Source organism: Letharia lupina (assembly GCF_014066315.1).
Source record: "Letharia lupina isolate WasteWater1 chromosome Unknown contig_21, whole genome shotgun sequence".
NCBI lineage: Eukaryota > Fungi > Ascomycota > Lecanoromycetes > Lecanorales > Parmeliaceae > Letharia > Letharia lupina.
In genome coordinates this window covers 710,439-723,090 of record NW_023502990.1, presented here as the reverse complement: position 1 = coordinate 723,090, position 12,652 = coordinate 710,439, and the positions used below count along the sequence as shown (strand labels likewise).

At 49.8% G+C, this 12,652-nt stretch overlaps 4 protein-coding genes across 4 annotated transcripts; 1 reads left to right on the top strand and 3 right to left on the bottom strand.

Annotated features, from left to right (window-relative positions):
- Positions 1–139: 139 nt before the first annotated feature.
- On the bottom strand, positions 140–3,061 carry HO133_005479 (uncharacterized protein; the record flags this gene model as incomplete). The annotated part of the gene is made up of 5 exons (XM_037296389.1): positions 140–1,940; positions 1,997–2,259; positions 2,310–2,805; positions 2,868–2,980; positions 3,044–3,061. The coding sequence occupies 5 exons, from the start codon at positions 3,059–3,061 to the stop codon at positions 140–142; spliced, it is 2,691 nt and encodes an 896-aa protein (XP_037148371.1).
- A 381-nt stretch (positions 3,062–3,442) lies between these two features.
- HO133_005478 (uncharacterized protein) lies at positions 3,443–6,398 on the top strand (the record flags this gene model as incomplete). Its single annotated transcript, XM_037296388.1, has 11 exons — positions 3,443–3,478; positions 3,540–3,553; positions 3,611–3,653; positions 3,705–3,867; positions 3,925–4,235; positions 4,292–4,800; positions 4,856–4,917; positions 5,354–5,397; positions 5,450–5,930; positions 5,986–6,309; positions 6,367–6,398. 11 exons carry the CDS (start codon positions 3,443–3,445, stop codon positions 6,396–6,398), a joined length of 2,019 nt encoding a protein of 672 aa, XP_037148370.1.
- A 325-nt stretch (positions 6,399–6,723) lies between these two features.
- HO133_005477 (uncharacterized protein) lies at positions 6,724–8,052 on the bottom strand (the record flags this gene model as incomplete). The annotated part of the gene is made up of 3 exons (XM_037296387.1): positions 6,724–7,447; positions 7,498–7,871; positions 8,008–8,052. 3 exons carry the CDS (start codon positions 8,050–8,052, stop codon positions 6,724–6,726), a joined length of 1,143 nt encoding a protein of 380 aa, XP_037148369.1.
- A 1,903-nt stretch (positions 8,053–9,955) lies between these two features.
- Positions 9,956–11,779, bottom strand: HO133_005476 (uncharacterized protein; the record flags this gene model as incomplete). The annotated part of the gene is made up of 2 exons (XM_037296386.1): positions 9,956–11,572; positions 11,630–11,779. 2 exons carry the CDS (start codon positions 11,777–11,779, stop codon positions 9,956–9,958), a joined length of 1,767 nt encoding a protein of 588 aa, XP_037148368.1.
- Positions 11,780–12,652: the final 873 nt, after the last annotated feature.

Sequence of the window (12,652 nt, the reverse complement as noted above, 5' to 3'; positions counted from 1 at the left end):
TTTAATTTCCATTAAAGGTACAAAGATTAGCTCCGCTGCTATCCCATGCCTGACTATTACCGGAACAGTGCTCTCTAGTGATCATACCTACGTCTCGGACGGGCAAAGGTTCAACTTGAAACGGAATTTGTGCAAGATGCTAATCTACGTCACCATCTTTGTCGTCTAGGCCAATCCAATCGCCTTCCATATCCTCATCCATACAATCATCTAAAGCGCCGTTGCCATTCACCATCAATGGCGCCTCTTCGGACCCGTGATCCACCCCTGCGAGGAGCAACGGCTGCGCAAGCAAATAGTCCAGTGCATAAATATTATCATCCGCTAATCTGGCCAACTCTAATTGGATTTTCGCTATCGCCTTTTGTACAGTTCGCAGCTCGGAGGCCAATGAGCTAGCGTGATCTTTCAGATAGGGACCATGTGCATGCAACAAAGCCTCAATCCATCGAAGATTGAATTCGAGGTGAGGACTCTCATCGGTAGCTTGGGCGACGAAACGCAGGAGTCGGGCGAGGTATACGATAGGTATATCCTTGACAAGAAGAGTGACATCGGTAACAGGAATTGCTTCATAGACTCGACGAATTAACAGCCGCTCGTTGAGTCGGAAAGCCATGATAAGGGCAAGAAGAAAGTCGTTCTCCTTGATGGCTTGCAGGGTAGAAGCCGGTGTGATATTGATGTCGAGATCGAAAGGGTCGAATTGGAGGGCGCTATCAAGCGAATAGACAAGAAGACCCTCAGTCGATGCGGCGCAGAAGGCTCCGCCTGTGGGCGAGAACGCAACTGCTGGTGCGCGCACTTCTGGCTGCGTCCGCCGAACAGAAAGGTCGCCACGAGTAGCGCCAGGTAATGTATGGTCAATGCGGTCTTCGAGATCCGAAGCTTCACCCTTCTCATCTATCAAGCCTCTTGGACCAGCTTCGGTGAGGTTGCGGCTGTTTAGAAACTCTTGGGTGCCTTCCAACGACAAGTTGACCGAAACGGTAAATTTCTTGATGAGTGTGCCGGACTGGACGTCATAGAGACATATGTACTTGGAGTTTCCGCCAGCAATGACGCAGCTACCGTCAGCACTGTAAGCTATACAGTTGAAAGACTTTGTCCCTGCGACGTTGGCTGCGGTCCTTCGATCCGAGATTCTTCGACCGCCCGAGACATCACGACGGCCATCCACACCAGCTTCTTGACTAGCTTCAGAGACAGACCAGAAAGTTAGCTGACCGTCCAAGGTAGAAACGGCTACCTGTTTCGAATCGGGGCGGAATGCAACATGAAGGACATCCGCTTGTAGCTGTATTGGCTCACTGGTCTGGGTCCGACCAAAGATGCTCCATATGCGCACTGTATGGTCCCAACTACCGCTTACAACGACATCACCGGAAGGTGCAAATGCTAAAGATGCGACTGGGCCTTCATGCCCAGATAGCTGATCGAGTAATTGGCCCGTTTGAACTGACCAGATATGGATGTCAAAGGAGTCCAGCGATCCCGCGCACACGACTTCACCACTAGGGTCCACAGCAACAGAAGAAAATGATAACCGGGTAGGTGCTGTGAATGTTCTAAAATTCCGATACCGTATTAAATCCCACGCTCTGATTGAGCCATCAAGACTTGAGGTGAAAAGAACATTACCTCTCTTCGCAAACTCGCAGGCAGTCACGCTGCTTGAATGCTCGGTAAATGTGACAATACAGAAGCCTGATTGTGTGTCCCAAACCTTGATCTTGCCGTCATCCGCAGTCGTAATGATACGTTGACCATCTGGAGAGTAGACCAAAGCGTTCATGGAGTCGAAATGGCCTTGTTGTTTCAGGATATAGGACTCTGATTGCCACTCCCAAACAAGAAGCTGGCCAAGTTTCGACGCACCAAATGCCAACCATTCCCCTGACTTGTTCAAAGTCACAAAATCTATCTCATTTTGAGATATACTATGAAAGCGTCGTCAGCATTTCGTATTCAAGCAATCAAAACCGTGGAAGTGCACCTTAAGGTGTGTATCATGTTGAAATCCGGGAGCTCATACAATCCAAAAAGGCCGTTGGAAAAGCCGGCTACAAGTAGATTGGATTCGGCATGATACGCAGCACACTTGACTTTTGCATTGTTCTGCATGAAATAATGTCGTTGTACGATTCTCCACTGTAGAGGGTCTTCGTCATCTTCACGAATGTTGACGTCGCCGTTTGCGCCTGGCCTTTGCGAGTAGCTCCATCTAAAGAGCGCACCATCTTGGCTGACTGTGTAAATCTGCCTTGATCTCAGAATCTATTCCAGCAACGCTAGGTATTTCGGCTTACCTGTTCCTGATCGCATGAGAACCACGCACCCAAAACGCCTTCTCGATGGCCTGCTAGTGTTGTAGGGATAAAACCCTCTTCGGGATCGAGGCTCCATATTCGAGCTGTAAGGTCTTTCGCGGAACTCAAAAAGAAACGAGAGTCACTCGACCATTCTATACTCTGGACAGTATCGTAATGTCCAGCATGCACTCTATGCCGAACAAATGGCGCATATTCAAGACCCTCGTCTGTAGTTGCATCTGGTGTCGAAGGTGTTTTCCATACTTCAACAAGTCTTCCAACACCAACAGCGAAGTGGTGACCAGAAGGTGAAAAGGCTAGGGCAGAAACAGGCGCTTTAAAAGAGAAGTGGTGAAGGGCAAGCCGTCGAGGAAAGTTGGCTAGAATGGCCCGACCATCTTCATCAACAGAGAGGAGTAGGTTTCCGCGCGGACTGAGGGCTAAGCGGGAGATATTCCGGCGATGCGAAAAGGGAAAGGTATAGGACTTATTGCTGATAATGTCAGTCTTAGTGGCTACAAACTTGCGGAATGCTGGGGCAGCCGGGCCACGTACTTGATCAGGTCAAACACAGTGACACGATTACCGACTGGTGAAAGCAGACAAGTCCCATCAGGAGTAAAGAGGAGGTTTCCTTTGCAATAGACTGTGCCCAGCAGGTTAGAGAACTGTTGCCAAGCCTTAGTTTCTGCAAAAAGCATTGACAGAAGGGGACAACTGGGAAACGCTACCTTGAACTCGGTCTTCATAGTGACTATCTAAAAGACATAGCTTCAGGGAACAGGAAGGAACCAAAAGTCAAGGGTTGAAGCACATGCGTCGAAACCGTCGTTGACCAATTGTTGCACAGTTTGATCCGAGGTCCTTCAAAAAAAATCGAGAAGCTCGGACCGAGGCGCTAGTGCTAAAGTGGTTAGCCGGAAAAATTGTCCCTTTCCAGAGTTCCCCTTAACGAGCTCTGTGTCGGATTGACTGGTGAACTTGTTTTCAAACTTCAAAGTCACTCGACCTTACACACGCCTCTTCCAATTGCAAGAGCCAGAAAATCTCTGACTTTACAACCCCTTCCCAGCTTTTGCACCTCAATTACTGCGGGCCCCTACAAATTGAGCTTTAACATGGCGCCAGCAATGTCTGAGGCTGCTTCGCCAATTGGCATTGCCAACGTGAGTCTATTCTCACGTGCTTCACCCACAGCAATTTTCTAACATGTGCCGTTGGGTGTAGCTTCCAAACCAGAGGTACATACTTTGACGTGTCCGAAAAGCACAGTCCAGCCTCGACTGACTTGGCTCCAGGCATAAGATCGTTGCTAAACGTGGAGCTGCATTCACCATCATGGTACTCCCACACCTTTCCAGTGAGTAACTTGAATAGGCTTATCTGTCCCAGGTTGCAGGCGAATCAGGCCTGGGAAAGACGACGTTCATCAATACCTTGTTCTCGACAACCATCAAGAACTACGCAGACCATAGGCGCCGCCATGCGAAGCAAGTAGACAAAACTGTTGAGATCGAGATCACCAAGGCTGAGCTGGAAGAGAAATTCTTCAAGGGTATTTATCTTCAACTGCTTGGGTTATTGGAATACCTATTCTAAAATGATGGGACAGTCCGCTTGACGGTCATCGACACTCCCGGCTTCGGCGACTACGTCAACAACCGCGACTCATGGATGCCAATCATAGAGTTCTTGGACGATCAACATGAGTCGTACATGTTGCAAGAACAACAGCCTCGCCGAGCCGACAGGATCGATCTCCGTGTTCATGCGTGCCTTTACTTCATCAGACCGACCGGTCATACGTTAAAGCCCCTGGATATCGAAGTCATGAAGCGCTTGAGCTCGAGGGTCAATCTCATTCCTGTCGTAGCCAAAGCGGACACACTGAGTCCGGCAGATCTGGCTACATTCAAGAGAAGAGTACATTTACTCCGAGGATTCGAACAATTCTGAATGTAACTGACGCAGATCTGTAGATCCGAGCTGTTGTTGAAGCACAAGGGATCAAGATATACCAACCACCGCTAGAGGAAGACGACGACGCTGCCGCCCACCACGCTCGGGCTTTGACGGAAGCTATGCCGTTCGCTGTCATTGGATCTGAGAAGGACGTGAAGACCCATGACGGGCGTGTCCTGAAGGGACGTCAATACTCTTGGGGGGTCGCAGAGGTTGAAAACGAAGACCACTGCGATTTCAAGAAGCTGCGGTCAATTCTCATTAGAACCCACATGCTGGACCTTATTCACACCACCGAAGAGATGCACTATGAAGCGTACCGCGCCCAGCAGATGGAGACGAGGAAGTTCGGCGAAGCTCGACCGAGGAAGCTTGACAATCCCAAATTCAAAGAGGAGGAAGAAAGCCTACGTAAGAGATTCACAGAGCAGGTGAAGGTGGAGGAGAACCGATTCAGAGCATGGGAGCAGAAGTTGATCTCTGAGCGTGACCGCCTGAACAAGGATCTTGAAAGCACACACGCAGCGTATGTGTTGTCCAGCATTTATTCCTATCAGAAGCTCCCGCTGACGATCTTGCAGTATCAAGCAATTGGAGATGGAGTTAGAGCAAATGCAAGGCAGTGTTCAGCGAAGCCACGGACGTCGTTAGAAGCGATCTCTGCCTGCAAATAAGTCGGGATGGAAAAGTTCTCCGGCTTGCACTTTGTGGGCCTGCTCATCATTCGAAGAACCTTTGCAACCTTGAAAGCCGTGAGTGCCAGTAGCTGGCAATCCATCCTTCTTCCTTTTCCAGTGGAGTCTCCATGTTTGCTGTCTAGTGTAATCAAGCTCTCTGTTCAACTAGTAGTACTCAGATGATGGGAAATGAAGCTCTCGAATGCAACAGCATTCTCAATCCTACGATCTATGGTTTTAACAATTTCTTGGCTTTCTTACACTCGTAGCGTAGAGTAGTAGTCAATTATGTTTAGGCTCCGCAATCGTAGACGAATGAGCAAGCTCCATACCAGTCCACCACTACCCAAAATGTGATGATATTTCCCAATCGTCAAGTGACGACCCTCTCCGGGCATTCAGGCGCAATCCACGCCGTGGTGTATAGCTGTGGGGCTGGTCAATATGTAAAATCCCTGATTTCATCCCCTTACGGAACTAATGCTTCGTTCTTCCTAGATCCTCACGGGTTCAAGTGACCGCTCCGTCCACCTCTACAACCCCTCCAAAGCCTCCAGCTCCACTCCCAAATCAGGCCTCATTCAAACCTACAGAGCCCACAGCTACGAAGTCCTCGATCTAGCCGTTACAGCCGACAATGCCCGGTTCGCCAGCGTCGGCGGTGACAAGCAAGTCTTTCTCTGGGACGTTGCTACAGCTCGAACATTGAAACGATGGAGCGGGCACTTCGGCCGTGTCAACTGTGTGGATTTTGGTGGGGAAGACGGCAGTGTGGTCGTCAGCGGGAGCTATGATGCTACTGTCAGGTTGTGGGATTGCAAGAGCCAGAGTACGAAGCCAATACAGGTTCTCGAGGAGGCAGGAGATAGTGTCAGCAGTTTGCATGTGGTTGGGCATGAGATCGTGACGGGGAGCGTGGACGGGAGGATGAGGGTCTATGATTTGCGGATGGGAATGACATTTGTGGATGTCATTGGCCGTATGTCTTTTCTAGCCGTTGTGGATTCTGGGTCGCTGATTGAAAGTACTTTCAGAACCTATCACATCAGTCCAGCAAACGCAAGATGGCAATGCGGTCCTGGTTTCTACTCTTGACTCAACTATTAGACTTATGGATAGGAGCAATGGCCAGTTGTTGCAAAGCTACAGAGGCCATACGAACAAGGACTATCGAGTCAGATCGTGTCTGGGCATGGCGGACTCAGTGGTGATAAGTGGAAGTGAGGATGGGAAATTGTATGCTTGGGACTTGCTGGAGGGGAAGGTGATCGAGAAACTCGAGGCGCATGGCGGGAAAGTGGCCAGCGCTGTAGCTTGTAATGGGGTAAAGAAGGAATGGGCTAGTGCCGGAGTTGATGGTGAGTACCTGTCCACCCCTTTCTGATTGATCTAGATGCACGCTGAGTTTCCAACAGGCACCGTCAGTATTTGGGCCATGCCAGAGTGATGTAGCTGCACTCGGAATTGATAAACCGGGGGAGCAATGGTAGGCTACAGGCCCTTGACATATGCCATCTTTGTAACACGCACGCGCTCCTTCGAGGGACTGCTTGAACAAACCGGAAGAGGCGAAAGCGATATTGCTGCTTCAATTCCTGTAGCCTTGATGGTGAATAGGCAGTCGGGTCTCAAGTCCCCGCGTATGCTGTTTTACATTCTAGTAAGCCCAATGAGGCCGTCAACTCTGTAGCCATTTTTCGGCTTGCTATCCATCCCGCTAATTCAATGCAATGTCTAAGGCTTTTTGGTTCTCGATGATATGAGTCCATCCATCACGGCTGAATTTCGCCATTCACGCCGAGCCTCAGTGCCTGCATTGCGCTATCAAGGTCACACTCGTCCACCATAACAGTCCCAGCTTTGGCAGTAGAAAGGTAAGTCATCTCAATCGGGTGGAGGGGCCCGTCCACAAGTCTCCCAGCAACCCCACAGACGATACCACTTGCTTCAATTGGCAACGATTCCAGGTTTAGGACAATTGGGATGAGATAGTCTTCCCTAGCACCGAGTAAGACATTATCAGAGCCCGGTAGGTCAAAATTAGGGAGAAGTCGCTTCTCTAAAAGAAGTCCAGCGGATTCATCTCTGGTTAGGGTCACACTCGCGAATTTGGGCTGGTGAATGAGACACCTAGTAAGCCCGTGTTGAAGGGCTAGTTCGTCGGCCACAAATGTCTCTGGGTTGGTGTTTCGGCCTCCACATTGGACAAGGCGGATTTCAGAGTGTACCGTTGGAACGATCGAGTGGCGATTGAGCAATCCAAAGGTGCGAGCCTGAAGCTCTGTCATGTTGGTAGGCGGTGGAGTCGAAGGTAATCCGGAGCTCAAGGACGAGCTCGAGGACGCGTTCCGGTGGTGGGCAGATGAGTTGACATACGACTCTGAAGACTTCTCGAATGCAAAACCACGGTTTTCCAGGGCACGGACGACCTGGCTTTTGGCTTTTGCAGGGACGAGGATAAAGTCGGAATAATACGTGGTGATGAAGAATAGCGAACTGCTCATTGTCAGGAACTCTAATGACGATTAGCAAAGAGTAAAGCTTACATTCCAGCGAGAGCGAGAGGACTTGTCAATTCTAACACTCTCTGCCCAGCCTCCATGCCAGCTCCTTCTACGGAGATTACAACGAAATCTTCCGCAGAGATGGAAGCATAATGATCACCATCGGCGCCGGGTGACGATAAGGCCCGATCTATTGCTGGTCTGAACAGGTCTTCGGCCACATCCTTTTCGCAGACGATGGAGCATTCAATGGAGGTGACAGAGACGTTCAAGAAAGCATGACTGTTTGCCCAGGATCCGCTGTTGCGTACATCCTCATTAGGACCCGCGACCGAAGGGAACAGCAGCTGAAGGACTGAAGGCAAGTAATGCTGATACTGGTCCAGGGGGATATGGACGAGGCTAAGCTGTACTTCCTATTTTGATAAAACAAGTCAGCAGTGGCTTCGAGACGCTGTTGTCTTTTTGAAGGAACACCAGCCCCATCTATTTTTCATGAAACATTGAAAAACAAGATATATCCCCACTGGCTTTGGAGCATAGCAGACTTACAAGAAAGTGGACTCTGGCCGACATCAGAAGGCTTGACTGCTCCATTGTGAAGACGAATAATCAGCGGTTGGGTAACATGAAAGGCAGCGGAAAGAAATGTGACACAGAAAGATTGGACATGAAGATTTTTGAAAGTCAATCGGTGAGGACTTCTCAAAAAGAAAAGAAAGTACAAGCACGATATGAGCTGTGCTACGTGGACACTGATTCCGGCAGGCGGATGATAGAAGGACAAGACTCTGCCATGCTTTCCCGTTCGCCTTGGATTCCCTTCATGCACGAGACCTAATTTGTATTCCAACGCGAAGCAATGGGGAGCGGGAATGGCAGGATCACGGCTGAGGAGCGCTCAGACACCGAGATACTCTGAGTAAGCGAATAGTCACTGTGAGAGGAAGTGATGGGATAGAAGGATAAGACCAGGCAAGACGGATACATACAGGATCGGCGTAGTTGGGATTCTAGTCAGAGATGTTTGGGACGTGCAGAGCAGAAGTATTTGCAGGACATTAAATCGAAGCCGTGATACTCGGTAATAGGGCAGGTCAAAGATGAAGCCATACTTTACCACTCACTCAAGGAAGGTTGGAGTCCGTGCTGAGCATGATGCAGCTTGAGCAACAAGTACTTTTAGTGGCCGTATGCAAGTCAGTACTTAAGGCTACGAGTATGCAGGCGCTCTCGCAGCGTGGGGTAGGATGTGGATGATGAAGACTCCGGGGGGTTGGAGGTAAGGTACGTTAGTGTCTATGTCTATATGGTTGGGTCTTTTCCAAACACGTCGTAGCGTAAGAATAGGTTGTATGGAAGCAAAGTTGCATCAAAGATCTGGAAAGCGAGCTGCAGGGCACCCTCTCTTTGTAGTATAGCCTATCGGGACTGCAGAGATTACGCACGTGAGAGAATATGGTGGGAGATTACGCACGTGAGAGAATATGGTGGGAACAGGGGGAAAAGGGAGAAAGGGGGAGAGAGTCGAGAGATGGGCGAATGAAAGAAGAGTACATGGATTCATATCTCTCGTCCGGCTTCTCTTTTGTCTTTTTCTCTTCGCTTATTCCTTGTTGCTTATTGGCAAAAGTATTATACTTGTAATTTAACTACCCCTCGTACCCGGGGACAAAGGCCAGTCCACATGGCCTCTTTTCTCCGAAACCAGGGTCAGTACCTGAAGGCGGTACTTGTGGGTGAGTTTTTTGGAGTGACCCTGGTGAGCTACTCTTACACAAATGCTTGCTTCATCTGCCCTGAGCCAAAGCAAGGGCAAAGCATTCGCAATACACAAGTTAATTCTTACGTGTTACTGAGGGGAAAGGGTGCTGGTGGTGCTGTTCGTCATTGGTGGTAAAGTAAAAAGGGTAAACCGAGGACCAGTCGAGCGTACGAGTAGTGTAGTAGTCGTGCCGTCAGAGCCGATGAGGGAAAGTTGCATCACACCAACACGCTACATGTACCTACTTAGCTTAGGATCTATCCTGCAGAACATATGCAAGACCCCCACCCTCCCCAAACTCCCCACACTCTTCGCTGCAGTAGCTTCCCCTCGCTTACTCCCCACACTCAAGACTAGACTAAGTAAAGTGAGTACAGAAGTACCTAGTACTGAGCCTTCTCACACGTAAGGAACGACCATGTCATCATCTCAACCGGCTATCTTTCACTAGATCTACCAAAGACCCTCGTCAATTAGTCAGGCACAAGATCCACCAGCGAATCACCTCCACGCCCTGCAACCATTCTTGCCTTAACCCTTCCTGTACACAACTTTTTCCCCTTCGTATCCCTGGCATCCGCATGCTCAACGTAATGAAAATGGCCAAACGCGCAGGAAGATACGAGCTTCGTACACTTGTGCCTGCTTGTTGTGACGCTGAAAGTAGCCTTTGATTTGGGTTCCAGGGAAGCGTTAGCATGTTGATGATCGTACATGAGCCCGTCTGAACTATTGCTACCTGGTCCATCCTCCTCGGCCATATCCTCGGCCCCTACTGTTCTGAATATTTCCATTGAATGGCTGCTGTGTGCCACCACGGTCCCCATAAGGAAATTCACTGACATGGCCTAATTGCTGCTGACCCCAGCCGCCAAAGTTCTGCGGCGCTTGGCTTTGAAGGCCGGAGTGGGAGCCTCGTTGAGTTGCAGCTGCACCGTGATTTTGAGCTATCTTGGGGCCTGTTGGTGGGGCCGGCGCCGGCACCGCGTTCACTCTGTTGAGGTTCGGCATGGGTGGTGGTGGTGGTGGCCACGGACCGTGATAGTTAGGAGGTGGCGGAGGAGGAATAGGAACCGCTCCAGGACCGAGTGGGAAACCTTTCGAGAATGGGTGTTGGAAAGGCATGGAAGATGGTGGGGAAGGCCTTCGAGCCTGTGTTTGTTGCATGGGCTGTGGACTTGCTGGCGGCGGTGGTCTTTGAAAGACTGAAACCGTCTGCGGCGGTGAGTACGGCGGAGATCTTGATCGGGAGCGGCTGCGCAGGCTGCGGTATCGTCTTCGCTCTCTTGATAAATTTCTTGACTTTGAAGATGGTCGCTGGCTACTCCGACGCCTCGAACCTTGATCTGATGACAATGAACTCGACCGACTTCTGTCCATAGTCCTGTCCCGGCTCCTGCTGCTGCCAGCATCGCTGTATCTTCTCCTCTTGCGGGGACTCAAACTTCTGTCGATGCTTCCAGCACGCCCCATAATCTTTCCAATATCTCCAAGGCCTACTCCTCTCTTCTTCATTTTCTCACAAAATGCTTTGGACCACCCATAGTATCCCTCGCCCTCCAAAATGTTCCCTGTGACCTCGTCGCCCAAGACTGACTGACCCAACTCATCGATATCCATATCATCTTGTCGACCTTCAAAGCCATGTGCATCTAGCGAATCCACGTTTTTCAAAAAGTCCTTCACCGCTTTCACCAGATTCTCATCTGCTGGTCCTGCTGTAAACTGCAGTGCTTTCACAAGCTGAGGGTTGACGGCTCTGGCTGAGTTCGGCATGACATGAGGCATCATGTTACCAGCAGGTAAGTCATAGAACGGGGTCAGAGGATCGCCATGGGAAGGTGGAAGAATATAAGGTGCATCTTTTCTCTCCTCGCTCAAGGCCTCTCCCGAGAGTTTTGTATCCTCGTCCGTGTTCGCGTGGCCAACTTTGGAAGCGGTGGAGGCTGTGTCTCTTAGTTTCTGAATGTATGAAGACTGGTAGTAGCCCTGCCCTTCCCAAATATCGAGGAGATCTGTAATACATTTGTGTTGCTTGACGTACACCTTCAAGCTGTAGGCAGATGCAGCTCCGAACAAATCCACAAGACAAGACTGGACATTTTCATTCGTTATAGAATATGCCGAAGGCGACTCGATGTGGTATTTGGTGTGATGAAGCAAATCGTTCAATAGATACAAGACATGAAGCTGTCTTCGCGGTGCGGACGGAGCCGCCTCCCTGGCTGGCTTCTGATCATCTCCATATGCGGCCTTCGCAAATGACAGGGAAAGCGCAACGAGGTATTTCCCAATGGCGATGATCCGGGCAGCAGATGGTATGATGTTCTTCAGTAGCCAATCTTTACACAGCTGTTCTCAGGATTCCATTTAGCTATCTCATCATCCATTCAGATGTAGCCGTCAAACCTGGATGTTTGCCGAAGAGCATTGCCTTAGCACAGCCTCAAGGAGAGTGTGAAAGCGAGCAATTTCCAATTTGGGAACTGATGTCGGATCCGGTCTGATCATGCCAGCTGCTAATGATGCTTTGGCAATTGCCAAGGAGTGAGATGCCATTATGATTGGCAATACATTAGAATTACCCTAGCACAGCAGCAAGCCTGTAAGGTTCTTCGAATTGAAAGTTGAAGGCATGAAGTACGAGTGAGTACAGATGAAGTGTAAGCTTTGCTGCTTTCCTCGGCAAAATGTTGGTCCGCTTTGAACATCGCCCTCGAGGACGGCCGAGGGGTCGGAATATCACTCCACTTATCCTCACATCCTCTATCGTAAGAGGGTCACTTCCACTGTCTACGACTACATCGCCGTGGGGAGAACGTAGACAAAGAGTTTAAAGATGGCGAGGACCATTGAACGACCAAAATTTGAGGTAAATACGCTTGGTGCTTGCCAGCTGTCAGACCTTGACAGCATGGTTGAAGCCATGCTGTCATGACTCTTCCACACTGTCAAGTGGCCTGCAGCAGCATGCTGTGCATAAGGCACATATTCCTGTGCCACTCCCCGCGCAACTCCTGCACTCGTCAGAATTCTGATTCCGAAACTACTTCGCGGTGTTCATGAAATCCCTTCATACTTTTCGCGTAGACATTGTGACTTCGGTTAGTTGGAAAAGCAATTTTTTGCGCAATGCAGCTTTTGGAAGTCGCTTTTTGCTGGTACCATAGACAAGATGAATGCCTTTGAGTAAATCCGAACGCTGATGGGTGCTCAGCAAGCCAACGTCTTCAACGAGAGTCGATGGGAAGTCGCTAGGAGAGGATGACCGAAGTATGCGGTTGCTATCGATCGTCCATGGTGCAATTCCATCATAGGATTTTAGACGCGAAGGCGGTATGAACACCCCAGTGATGGCACACAATAGAAATGAATCCCCTAGCTAGTGCGGTGCCTGCCTTTCAGGGCTTTTTCATGCCGAGTGTTGAGTTA